At 42.0% G+C, this 13969-nt stretch overlaps 1 protein-coding gene and 1 long non-coding RNA gene across 6 annotated transcripts in view; one reads left to right on the top strand and one right to left on the bottom strand.

The window, feature by feature from the left end:
* LOC120408472 overlaps positions 1–7600 on the top strand; it is a 29203-nt gene extending 21603 nt beyond the window's left edge. Inside the window, exons 3-4 of the long non-coding RNA XR_005600714.1 lie at positions 3075–3221; positions 7529–7600. This is a non-coding gene — a long non-coding RNA (uncharacterized LOC120408472). The remainder of the gene's footprint in view (positions 1–3074; positions 3222–7528) is intronic.
* Positions 1–7705, bottom strand: part of IL7R (interleukin 7 receptor) — a 32634-nt gene extending 24929 nt beyond the window's left edge. For 2 of the 5 annotated variants that reach the window (XM_039545458.1, XM_039545457.1), the window contains exons 1-3: positions 7549–7677; positions 6180–6214; positions 780–897 (exon numbers count right to left, since the gene is read on the bottom strand). Coding sequence is in view for 2 of the 5 variants with exons in the window: in XM_039545455.1 (XP_039401389.1) it covers positions 780–897; positions 7549–7651 (221 nt within the window). In the remaining 3 variants the exon portion in view is untranslated. Of the gene's footprint in view, positions 1–779; positions 898–6179; positions 6215–7548 lie in introns of all 5 variants that reach the window. The other 3 variants (XM_039545455.1, XM_039545456.1, XM_039545460.1) reach the window with 2 other exon arrangements.
* Positions 7706–13969: the final 6264 nt, after the last annotated feature.

Here is a 13969-nt window from a genome sequence, read left to right as displayed (position 1 = left end):
GCCTGGGGACTCCGTGACACCATGTCTCAATTTTTATTTCATTTGTCAGGAAAATAGAAAAATTCTAACAAATAAGAGAAAACAAGTAAAGCAACTATTAGAAGAATTGGATGCTGAAAAATCCCCTTCTTTTGCCGATTGTTACCATACTTTCAGTTTCGGGAAAAACAAGCCAAAGGATAAAGCAAAAGTAAACCACAGAACCAAATGTCTGACAAAGTCTGCCTCAGTGACAAAAACAGGGTTGAAAATATTGCTATGGCCTCATCTCGAAGCAAAGTTCTCTGATTTCATTGATAACTGTGCACATTTTGTACAGAATATTTATTCTAGTGCATGTTTTCTGTGCATGGAGATGATTGGTTAATTTCTGTCTTGATTTACATAATGGACACTTCCTCTTCACCCTCTTCTGTCTGTATAGCTGAATTTTACTAAGATACTCCCAATGAAGTCAGTGGCAATGCTCCCATTCTGCATAATGACCAGGTAGATTCTGGCCCAGTGGGAGCAGGATCAGACCCATTATGTACATTACAAAGTTATTGGCGTGTTTTGTACAAATTCCTTTCAGCTGATTAATTTTCGTATTTGGAGTTTGGATTCTGACTCACCAAACTCTTGATTTTTCCAGACTATTGTATTCAAAACTGGTACAAAACTCAGAATCAGAACTTTTCCCAGGTCTTCCATCCATGCTTTCCAACCTATGGCATATTGATTACTAGTATTCAGGAATTATAGTACTGTGATAGCTGACATAGTATGTAGCTTCTTACCATACTGTAAGGTTAACGTTAGTATTGTTAAGGTCCAACTCCGTAACGTTGCATGTTAGGGAGTGACAGTCTTCCTTAATTTCCAGCTGGCTGAAACACTCAACGTCTAATTCATCATCTAAGGAGAAATATACGGAATGTTAATGGAGCAAATTACTGTGTTTGTTTGAAATACAATTTAACAGTCTCATTATGAAACAGGGTCTTTTATTAGAAGTTACTATAAAGGAGAAGCATCCAGTAGTCTAAGCCCAACATTTCAGTTTTATAAAATCATAGAAAGGGTTTTTCTTTTTCTTTTTTTTCTGGGCTTATTATATGTCATCTCTCTGCCCAAAGGGTGAAGTCCATCCATTTTGACACTCATACTCAAGGACACACAGGGTAGTTAGCGTATCAGTTATAAAATGACATCATTCGGGAGCTAACTTATTGGCTTAGAAATATGCCAGTCTTGGCTTTTATCATTAATCATAGTATAAAAGATGGAGTATTGATTGGATCTTGGAAGCCCTCTGTCCATAGAACTCCCTTTAATGCATGCAATACACATACAGTGTGATGTTATAGTATATAGTGTTAATTTGCATGAATTTGAGATGGCCATATTAGTCACAGGTCGCCAAATATTAATCGTAAGAACCATGTACAAACCTCAGATCAAGAGAAGAGTGGGAACTAATCCATTTTCAAAAACTGTCAGCATTTTCTAGAAATCATGATATTGTGATTTTGAAGGTGTTATATCTCATGACATGTTAGGCATAGTAAGAAATGTGTACGGAGCACCAGTAACAAACCAGGATTCCCAGAATATAGCAGCAATCTCTAGACATAAATTTTATATGGAAAATTAGCTTGACGCATCCTAGACTCCATTTTTCACACAATAGCACCATCACTCAGTTTGGCAAGAATAAAAGTTACTGTTTGAGAAGTTTAGGACTGAAATAGAAGGGGAGTTTCTGGACAAGACTTAAAGCTTATCTGTACTGGGGCTATTTGTAGTGGTGTTTCAAACTAAGCTAAGCACCTTATTACTCTGGTGTAGCACATCTACACTGGAGGATACACCATCGTAATTACATTATTGTAGCTAAACAGGTACAAATAGCAGTTGTCTAGACAGGCCACAAATTGTCTGCGAATATTCATAGATTTCAAGGGACCATTGTAATCACTAGTCTGACCTCCTGTATAGCCCAGGCCACAGGACTTCCTCAAAATAATGCCTACATCAAATCTTTTAGAAAACCATCCAATTTTGATTGGTGATGAAGAATACACAATGACCCTTGGTAAATTGTTCCAATGGTTAATTACCCCCAGGCCTTAGTTCCAGTCTGAATTTGTCTAGCTTCAACTTCCAGCCACTGGATCGTGTTATACCTCTCTGTGCTAGACTGAAGAGCCAATTATTAAATATTTGTTCTCCATGTAGGTACTTATAGCCTGTGATTAAATGACCTCCTAACTTGTTCTTTGTTAAGCTAAACAGATTGAGCTCCTTGAGTCTATCACTATCAGGCATGTTTTCTATTTCGTTAATCCTTTCTAATCCGTCAATCGTTCCTGTGGCTCTTTGCTGAACCCTCTATAATTTATCAACAGCCTATCTTTGCAAAATAGCTCATGCCCCCCAAACTTATATGAAATGGAACTGATACTTGTGCTTTGCTGTCAGATTATTGACAAGAGCTAGAAAATTAAGGTAGAATTTTAGAAGTCTCCTTTCAAGTCCCCTTACGCTGGCACAGGCGGTTGAGCACTGCGGCACATTTTGACTGTGCCATCCGTTTCTGTCAAATGTCATACTATCAGGCTTTCAGGGAAATCTCAAACTTTCTGTCATATAACACTGTTTCTTCAAAGTTTGCCTTGATGAGTCATAAAACAATTGCTATTTGACTGGATGATGCGTGTTTCATAGCCAAAGCTCTTGCATGTCAGATCAGGGATAGCAAAATAAACAAACTTCTGAGAGAAATATTTCCATCCCAACTTCCACCCCAATTTCAGCAGAACTGATAATGAAGGGTTAGATTGTGAATGGCACCAGGGCAGGTCCACCAGGGAAGAATGGAAGGTGCTTCCTCCCCTCAGCACCTCTGCACAGAAGCTAGCTGAAAAGTGGGTAAGAAGCAGTGGTACTGTTCTCTGTAATGGGCCCTGTGAGCATTAGCTGTCTGAAAGCAAGGCTGTATTAACTTCTGTTCCCTACTGCTTTCTGGGGATGAGAATGACGATATATGAAGCACCATCCTCCTTGGCCCACCATCTTCTTTTAATATTTAGGGGAACTGAATGCTGGAGAAAGATGTAGGATCGATGCCTTTGGAGAAGGAAGTTATCCACAGAACAGGTACAGCCAGGGTGCAGCTGTGCAAGCATCACTCCACTGCCCTGCCAATGTGCCTCAACTCTGAACTGGAAGGAGATGAGGTATTATTCATGGTTATTTATATTACACTAGTGCCCTAGAGGCCTCAGTTTAAAGCCAGGGCCCCATTCTGCTAGACATGGTACATACATATCGTAAAAGACAGCTCCTGCTCCAAAGAGCTTACAGACTAAATGCCAAGACCTCACAGGTGGATGAAAGAAACATGCAGACAGGAAGGCGATGGGACAGGACAAGGTAACAATACTAATAGGCTATTTTCTCATAGTTTAGCACTGCACCCAATTTGTAGGTGCAGTTGGACAATCAGTAGCAGTAATCACAATAATCATTCTCTATGTCCATTTCATTTTTGGCTCATTTGCAGCTAGAAGGAGGGATAGCTCAGAGGTTTGAGCATTAGCTTGCTAAACCTACTGTTGTGAGCTCAGTCCTTGAGGGGGCTGTTTAGGGATGGGGGCAAAAAAAATCATTGGGGATTGGTCCTGCTTTGAGCAGGGGGTTGGACTAGATGACCTCCTGAGGTCCCTTCTAACCCTGAAATTCTATTCTATAGAAACTCCAAGCTGCCATTTAGTGCCAATTGTAGTAGAAATATTTTTTGTTACCTGGACCAAGACCATGACATTTATTTCACCTTGACTATTAAAGAGAGACAGCTTCCAATCAGTACTAGTCTAGAACTGGCTTTGGACTGGTTTAATAGAGGTGAAAGTCTATCACAATTCCTCTGAGCCATTTAGTCACATATAGATACTCATGTCCTATATGACCAGAGACTATGCAGCACACTTAAGACATCTGATACAATTACTTGACTGGAGTTATCCATAATTCTGGTTACATATGGGTAACATTAAAATTGTTGTGAATTATTATTACTACTGTTCATTACTTATATAGTGACATTTTTGCATGGTTGTTTATGTATGTAAATAAAGGCCATCTCATAATATGTATAAATCCATGGATTGTATCACATCAAGTAAGACTCTCAAATAAGAATCCTCTTGACAGCTGCTACAGTTATCTGAAAAGTTGTATTTATTCAGTACCCATAAGAATGGGACTCAAGTGGCAGACATTGTAAATCAGAATCTATCCTGCTGTCCTAAAGATTGAATAATCAAAGGAAGATGAGCTTCTTTGTCTAGCATTTGAACTGTTGAATATTTAAATACTAAAGGGGTTCTTCAGATGTTAGACTAGCATTAAAGCAGGAGGGCAGCTGACTTGCAATGTCTGGCACTAGGGTGACCAGACAGCAAGTGTGAAAAATCGGGATGAGGGTGGGGGATAATAGGTGCCTATACAAGAAAAAGACCCCCAAATCAGGACTGTCCCTATAAAATCAGGACATCTGGTCACCCTATCTGGCACTGAGTGCCTGCACTGTGAATGCAACTTTTTTGAGTCATGAAAAGTATTTGTAACAGTAAAAAATGATCAGTTAAAATATTAGATTAACAATTTGCATATGTGCTATTTAAAAGGAATTTTCATGTACCGTATTCTACAGCTTGAAATTAAATTTTGCTATCTGACAATCAACAATATACTTCTTTCCCTGTTGACTCCTGAACTTGCCAATCCTAATTCACATAAATAGCTTTTAATCATGGCTCCAGTGACCTCTACATGACTAATGATGGGAGTAAGGTCTGTTTACATCAGTAAAAATTTGCAGGAGCATGACCCTTTCCCCCAGATCATAGGTAACTCAAACTTAACACCTAATCCTGATTTCATTTAAATCAGTGGGGAACTTTGACACTAATTTCAATAGGAGAAGAACTGGGCTCATAATCAGTTACACTGTAAACCCTTTAAGGCAGTTGGCTCTTTTCCTTGTTTGTACAGTACACAACACAATGTGGCCCCAATCCTGATAGAGGACTTTGGCACCACCACAATATAAATACTTGCAGAGACTTATTTACATACTTTACTTTGTGTACTGATGTCCATAGGACTACTCACAGTACATACCCTTAATAAATTGTATAGTCAATTGCTTGACTACACTTTGGTCCATTAAGAAATATATTCAAGAGACCAAATGACCAATATCAGTCAGGTTTATTGCTAAAAGCTAATATGAGAATGTACAGGAAGAAAGGCTCAGTAAGATACCTGTTTCTGGGAAGCTGTCTTGTGCAGCATTGTTAAATTCACCTTACACAGAAAGTGAGTTTCAGCTAAGAGTGTTTTTAGGATGATTTTACAAGTTACAAAACTCTTTATACATCACTAAAATCCAACCCACCAGTTTGTGCCAGCCCCTTAATTTGTTTTTCTGTGCCTTTCCTTATCTTTTTTTTTTGGATACTAGCATTCCAGGCACTGGTCCATGAAGGTACCTCCTCAGCTTATACCGTAGTAGAACATTAAAGTATTTTGCCTTTCACAAGTTCCTTATTTTCACATGCCAAAGCTGACTTCAGCTTTGCAAAGTGTTACGGGATGCTTAGCATAAGTGAACAGAATTATAAAAAGATATAGGTCAGTTTAGGCCATGTAACTGCTAGAAATATAGATACAATATAATGTCATATTGATATTGTGGGCTTAATGCATATTAATATGTGTCATATCAATAATATATATTGGTTAACAATAAAATTAAGCACAGATGTAATGGCTGCAGGATCAGGACCTTAAATTGCTATGGTGTTGCTGGCCTCTGATTGAATATCTGCTGTATTTAGAAGTTATCTTAAATTAAAACAGTTCTGACGTGAGCTGACCCCATCCTACAAACACTTACCCTGTGAGCAGGGCCATTGAAGTCACTGGGACACATGACTAAGGGTTTTCAGGATCTGTTTCTGTTTTTAACCAGGGCCCGATCCTGTTCCCTTTGAAGTTGATGGCAAAGCGATTTTGACTGAAAGGGAGCAGGGTTAATAATATATGTCAGAGTTGAGCGGTCCCAGTGATTTCAGAGACACTGATTTCAATATATTTGTATTAATGTTGATGTCAATGGGACCACTCACCTGAATAAGGGATTGCAGGATCAGGTGCTGATCAGCTGCAAATTATGTAAATACAAGAAAATAGGGAAAAAACACATCATAAGTAGGTTTAAGTTCTGTAAACCAGTTTGTTCTTTATAGTCTTCTAACCAGTAAAACTGCCATGCACTTTGTTCTGGTGTAATAAATGTATAAGTCACTGCAGATGGGGAAAACAGAGGGAACTAATGGCGTTACATCTAAAAGTTAGCATCGATACACAGTAATTACCTCACCATTAAAAACAGAACCCATACTGCTACTCATCTAATGGCAAAATGTTAGGAACTTAAATGACTGGTAATTGAGAGAGACTAGTCTTATGTCAGTAGTCCTTATCTGCACTGTCCCACTGACTTTAATAGGACTATTCATATGAGTGAGGATTATTCATGTGAGTAAAGGTTTTCAGGATCGGGTCCTAGGCAGTTTAAAGGATCTGAGTCTCAAGTTGTGTGTCAGACCATATTCTCATTGATGGCAATGGGAAATTTTCCTGAATGTAGTGCAGAACTAGGTACAGAATGTCTAAATTGAGTGGAGTATTTACAAATTTGATGATTTCTGCTGCAAAATACTTTTAACTGTCAAAGCAAAATAATTCAGGTTGTTGAACTAAGGTCATTACTACTGTAATGCCCCTGATATAATTCTAGTGCCTTTATGATAAACACACATCAGTGATGTGCTGCAGGTAGCTCCTAGAAGCTCCTTATTAAATTATGCCCCCTCACCCCACCTCGCCAAAAGGGGGGACTAGAGAATGTCCCTTGCATCATAGGGCCACTCCCTGCTTGAGATAACTTATCTCTGGGGCTCAAAATAATCTTCTGAATAGGAAACTTTTTGCCTGTGGGGTGGAGCAGATTGGATTGTTTCTGGCACTTTAAAACATTTTTCCCTAAGAGGATTGTGAGAGCAGAATCAGTGCCTTATCTTTTTCATATGGCACTTTCATGTATTTGCAAAACATAATGGAATGAACTAATTCTTTACTTACCAGCCTTAAACAATCGTAATTCTTATACAAAAGCTAACCATAATGAGAGAGACTAAGTAGGTCCTATCTTGCATTCCTTGTGCACCCCACCCTTTCACTGGTTTTAACAGGAGTTTGAGGTGCAGAAGGATGCAAGACTGGGCATAAGTATAGATAGATATCTGTGTAAATAATCCACCAGAATCACACAAATCCCATGCATAAAGAATACAAGAGAGGCAAAGCTAACAGCTAAAATGTTAACCCATTCTGTTAACGGCTGCAGTTGCATGTTGTAGAAGTTTGAGGATCTCATTAAAATCACATTTTCAAATTATTCTTGATCCTGCAGGCAAACGTGAAATGACTCACCAGACTCATCTTCTGAGGTAGAACCACTTTCTCCAGAAGTGGTGTGAAGAAGAAAAAAGAGTAAAATGCCAAACGCTGTGCTGGTCCGTGTCATTCTGAGCATATTTGGTGTGTGCGTGCCTGTGTGTGAGAGAGGAGTTGACTCTGTTGCTTTATACCCAGGATGAAGTGTGAACCCACTGCTCTGATAAAGCAACCGCAGGCAGGGGGAAGTGTAAACACACTGAAAAGGATGACAAGCAGAGAGAGCCAGGAAGCCAGAGTAAAAATACTTGTGGAACTTTTATTTTGAAAATGCCCCCCACTTCCAAACTAAGGGCTTAATCCAAAACTCATTGAAGTCAGTAAACAGACTCCCACTGACTTCAGTGTGATTTGGATCAGGCCCTAAAGGCCCAATCCGGTTCCTACTGACATCAACGGGATTTTTTCTAGTGATTTTGGTGAGAGCAAGATAGGGCACTTTTGTGAGATGGCTTACGGTCCAGGAAGACCAGACACACCACAGAGCTAGGGGCTAAATTCTGCCCTCAGTTACAGTGTGAATACATGGTTGTCCAGGAGGGAGAATTTGTAAAGCTCTGTGAGATCTCCCAGATTCAAAGTGGTAGTTAAGATCTATACATTATTATTAATAAATATAAATGCAATTATGTATTATTTGCTAAACACCAACAGCTTGCTTGATGCTGCACAAAACAAAAATAAAGACAGTTGCTGCTCCAAGGAGACTGCAATCTGAAGGGTCAGTCCTGCAAACCTTTACTCGTGTGATTGGTCTGTAGGCAATCTGGAACTACTCGCAGTTTTCAGGATAAGAACTTAAAAGACAGATGCAAAGCAAGCAAGCTGCCAAGACGCACAGAAAAGGTGTTAAATATTTCCTCCCCCTCTTTTTGTGTCTCCAACTCCTCCACACCAACACACACCAAAATAATTCAGGGGCAGACTAGTCAGTGACTAATGTGGGCTAGTGTTTGTGAGCACCCTGCTTCCTTTCCGTGAACCACCGCCACATAAACACAAATCTATTAAGTGACTGTTAATCTGGTACTGTGCTGCCACCATCCAGTGTATATTCACTCCTTGTCTCTTCTAGACTTTTAGAGTTAAACAGTTTTAGCCTTTTATCTCCAAGAACTGGAAAACCCAGAGCTACATTGTTGCATGGGGGTAATTATTATGTAGCATCACTTTAAGAAGTGGCAGTCAAGAGTCTCAATAACTTAGTAGCCTGTATCAGGCCTAGGCATAGAGCTCATGAAAATGACAGGTCTTGCTTATTATGCTAAGAATAAATATAATCTAACATAGAAGCATTAAAGAAATAGTTTTATACACTGAAACCTCTCATCTTACTCTACGTTAGTTAAGAAGCTCAAGTTAAACTATTTACAAATATACACACACAACGTGCCATGACCTGTCTATATCTGATGTCACCTCTCAGTGCCAGCCCTTGATGCTGGGTTACTGGGATGGCCGTGGGAGTCCCTCACTTTTCCTGAGGACTCTCTCCCCTCCAGAGCCCATCATGATCTAAGAGGAGAGGAACTGCTGGGGTTCAGGACACCATGCTGAGCTCTCTGCAGGTTTTCCATCCTCAGGGCTCTACTAACCCTTCCTCAGTCAGCCCCCCTCTCCAGGCAAGGCTAGCCAGCCATTCTGTCTGACCCTCCAACTCCCATTCCCAGATCTCCCTCCTTGAGATCCTCCTTCCAATTGTCACTTTGGCAAACCCCCAAGAGTCTCCACCGTTTGGTGATGTCACCAGCCTCAGCAGTTCATTCACGGTAGGAATTTTGACAACAAAGCCATTATTCCAGGTCATCCTTTGGGTTTCCATGGGGCTGATCTAAAGCCCACTGAACTCAGATGGTCTTTGGATAAAGCAACCTTGAATTATGCAATCTTCCCTTGGATGAGATAACCTCTTATATCTCTAACCTCAACTCTACCTGCAGCCCAGGTCCAGGGTGTTTTGTCTTAGGAAACATTGTGTACAGATTCCAGAATCTGGCCCAACAATAGGCACAAAATTAGAAGAACATGAACCCCTTCACTAATACCAATTTTTGCTGCATTTCCAGATGCAACTATTAAAGCCTCAGACCTCACACATGAATTGTATTCTGATCATGAATCACGCAAAAATGACACCATCTCTCTTTAAATTCTTGTTTATTATTTAAGTGGACTATCACTTTGATCATCTCTCTCTCTCTCTCTCAGGCAAAGCAAACTGAAAGAAAAAGGCTTTTTAGGCATAATATTTTGGTTGAGCCTGTGCAATCTTATTATCAGAACAATGTTGTTCAGGGGATTTCCAGTCTGTCACAGTTGTATTTTCTCTAGGTGGGAAAGCCGGGGACCACAAAGAAAAGAAAAAAAAAGCATAAAGAAATAAACCAAACATCTATTTTGTTTCACTTTCTGAGCTTTGCTTCAAAAGCCATCTGCTCTGGGACTTTGTCTCCATTCACTAAGGCCCTGATCCACCAAAACATTTAGGCAACTACCTAAGTCCATCCCTATTCAATATGTACTTAAGCATCTGCCTAAGTCCCATTGAAGTAAAGCTTCAAGATAAAAGTTAAAAACTCTTTGAGAAAAAGGAACATTTATCTTTTTGAGACAAACTTAAGTCCTGGGTCTTTGAGTGCTGGAAGGAAAATGTGGGGGAATTCATGCAGTTCTGAGCTGTATTGGGGAAACACTGTGGAGTAAACTTTCCTGGGCAGGAAGCTTGTGGCATTGGGAACTGTACCTTTAAGTGATTTAAGATCTCAGACAGGAAATCTGGGAGAGGGGCGCTACAGAAGCCCATGCTCTGTTATGTAGGGGCAGCTGGCAACTATGTCACTGAATAAAGCCTATTGCTTTCAAGAACCTTTGTTCCAAAGTGATTCTGAACACCATAGAGCTAATCTTCACTGTGTTTATACAGTCCCTAGCACAATCCTGAGTGGGGCTAGGATTATTATCAGTAATAGTAATTAATAATGGTCTTTGGTAAGCAGGCGTAAGCTATACAAAAAGGATTCAGTCACACCATAGAATTACATATATGCAGAATTTCTTTTTCTTGAACTCTCCTGACTGGCTAAAGAAAAAATGCAGGGTGGTGAAGGAGTTGAAATAATTTAAAAAAGCTTTGCAGAATATATATTTTTCTCATTTATTGAAAATTACTTGTCGGCCAAATATGTGTGCTCATATGTGCATGTGCACATGCTCAGGGTTATGAGAAAATTTAGGGGGACCTTAAGAAAATCAGCCCCTCCCAAATTGTCTCAGATTGGTCAAGAACAGAGGTGGCACCCAGAATAACTAGTTACTTTTGACAATATATGCTACATTGTACGTTCACAGACACACACATATGGTGGTGATAGCCCGCTGATAAATTGCAGATCTATGTGATTAGACACAATTTAACAGGTACCTTTGATTAACCTGCACTTTTGTCACTAATCCATCTCTGATGGGATTACTTCTTACATCCCAAACCTCAAAACATCTACCATTATTTTTTTTAAAGAAATCAGCTTGACAGATAAATCTTTCCTTCTTCCATCTCCAAAATAAAATGGTTACTCATGTTCTTGTAACTGTTGTTCTTTGAGATGTGTTGTTCACGTCCATTCCAATCAGATGTGTGCGTGCTGAGTGAACAGTGATTGGCAAGTTTTCCCTTAGCAGCTCCCGTCGGGTTGGCTGTGGACTCTCCTGGAGTGGTGCCTTCCTGTCGCTGAATATATGCCCCTGCTGACCCGGCCCCTCCTCAGTTCCTTCTTGCCAGCTACGCTGACAGAGGGGTAGGAGGGCGGGTAATGGAATGGACATGAGCAACACATCTCGAAGAACAACAGGTACAAGAAGGTGAGTAACCATTTTTTTCTTCTTCAAATGCTTGTTCATGTCCATTCCAATCAGGTGACTCCCAAGCTCCACCTCAAAGGTGGGGTTGGAGTTAAGGAATCACTGATGGGAGCACCACTCTGTGGAATGCTGCATCATCTCTGGCATGCTGGGGAATAGCATAATGAGACCTGAACGTATGTACTAAGTTGCTGCCCTGCAAATTTCTTGTTTCAGGACCTGGGCCAGGAATGCCACTGACGAGGCCTGTGCCCTCGTGGAATGTGCCATAAGTGCTGGGGCTGGTACCTTGGCCAGCTCGTAACACATGCGGATGCAGGACGTAATCCAGGAATATATTCTTTGAGATGAGACCAGGAGTCCTTTCATCCAGTCTGCTACCACTACAAACAGCTGGTTCAACTTCCTGAACAGCTTAGTGCGCTTGATGTAGAATGTTATCGCCCGCCGAAAATCCAGTGAGTGTAGCCTCTGCTCTCGACTACTGGCATGAGACTTAGGATAGATGACAGGTAGAAAAATGTCTTGGCTAGCATGGAAGTGTGACACTATCTTGGGGAGAAAGGCTGGGTGAGGCCTGAGTTGCACCTTATCCTTGTGGAAGATGGTGTAGGATGGGTTGGTGTAGGATGGTCTTTAACTCCAACACCCTCCTAGCTGATGTGACGGTGACCTGGAAGGCTACCTTCCATGCCAGGTAGAGAAGGGAGCAAGTTGCCAGCAGTTCGAATGGGGATAACATTAGTCTGGAGAGGCCCAGATTAAGGTCCCACAAAGGAACAGGCTGTCTAATTTGAGGATGTAGCCGTTCCAGACCCTTGAGGAAATATCCTAACATGGAGTTAGCGAATGTGGAACATCCAGACGCTCCCAGGTGGAAGGCCGAGATAGCAGCGAGATGTACCTTGATGGATGATGCTGCCAGGCCTTGTTGTTTCAGCTACAGAAGGTACTCTAGAATGAGCATATAGGTGCCTGGAGTGGAGGTGTGTGCTGCTGGGCACACCAGCAAGTGAACCTTTTCCACCTTTTCCATAAGTGGTCCTGGTGGATGGTTTCCTGCCACCAAGTAGGACCTCCCTTACTGGTTCGGTGCACAGAAGTTCCATGGGTTTAACCATGAAGCTTCCAGGCCGTGAGATGGAGGGACTGGAGGTCTGGGTGGTGAAGGCGACCGTGGTCCTGAATGATCAGATCAGGGTGGAGTGGTAATGCAATTGGGGCGTCCACTGACAGTTCCAGGAGCGTGATGTACCAGTGTTGTCAAGGCCATGCTGGGACAATCAGAATTACCTCTGATCTGTCCCTGCAGACCTTGAGAAGTATCTTGTGCACGAGAGGGATTGGGGGAAAGGCATACAACAGGTGGCCTCCCCAGGATAGCAGAAATGCATCCGTGATCAAGCCCAGGCTGTGATTCTGGAAGGAGCAGAACATTGGACACTTTCTGTTGCTCCAGGTGGTGAACAGGTCAACCTGCGGAAACCGTGTATGACATGCGGCTGGGTGGACCGCTCATGATTGTGGTACGATCTGCTGAGGTGGTCTGCCAGTTCATTCGGAACTCTTGGGAGATATGATGCTTCCAAGTGAATGGAGTGGGCTAGGCAGAACTCCCATAGCCGGAGGGCTTCTTGACTTAGAAGGGAGGAATGGGCTCCACCTTGCTTGTTGATGTAAAACATGGCAGTGGTGTTATCCGTCATCACTGCCATGCACTGGCCTTGCAGCCGGGCCTGAAAGGTTTGGAATGCTAATCGTACTACCCTGAGCTCCTTGATATTGATATGAAGGGGGAGTTCATCCTGTGACCATAGGCCTTGTGTTTGGAGGTCTCCCAAATGCGCACCCGATCCCAGAGCTGACGTGTCCATTACCAGGGACAAGAAGGGCTGGGGGCTGTTGAAGGGGACTCCCTTGCACACTGTCCGAGGGTCGAGCCACCACTGGAGGGACTCAAGTACTTGCTCTGGCACCGTGACTCCTGAGTCCAGGCTGTTGCGCCTGGGATGGTAGGCCAAAGCGAGCCACGCCTGGAATAGCCTGAGCCTCAGTCTGACATGCCAGACCACATAAATGCAGGCTGCCATATGGCTGAGAAGACTCAGGCATCCCCTTGCTGTAGTGATCGGGTACTGCCTGAGGCCTTGAATAATGACTGTCATGACTTGGAATTGGGTCTCCATCAAAAACGCTCTTGCCTGTACTGAGTCCAGTATGACTCTATTCTTTGGGTCAGTAACAAGATTGACTTGTTCACATTGAGGAGGATATCCAGTCTCTCGAAAGTGGATCTGACTGATCGGACTTGAGACTCCACCTGCTCCCTGGTGAGGCCCCTGAGCAGCCAGTTGTCGAGGTAGGGGTATACTTGCACCTGCCTCCTTTGGAGGAAGGCTGCTATGACCAACATGCACTTGGTGAACACTCTGGGGGCTGTTAACAGGCCAAAGGGGAGGACTGTGAACTGATAAAGTTTTTGGTTGGCCACAAACTGTAGAAATCGTTTGTGTGCAGGCCGAATAGCTATGTGAAAGTA

This window comes from Mauremys reevesii, linkage group 6, assembly GCF_016161935.1.
Source record: "Mauremys reevesii isolate NIE-2019 linkage group 6, ASM1616193v1, whole genome shotgun sequence".
Classification (NCBI taxonomy): domain Eukaryota; kingdom Metazoa; phylum Chordata; order Testudines; family Geoemydidae; genus Mauremys; species Mauremys reevesii.
Note: the sequence above shows the minus strand (reverse complement) of the source record. Positions and strands in the feature narration are given on the sequence as shown.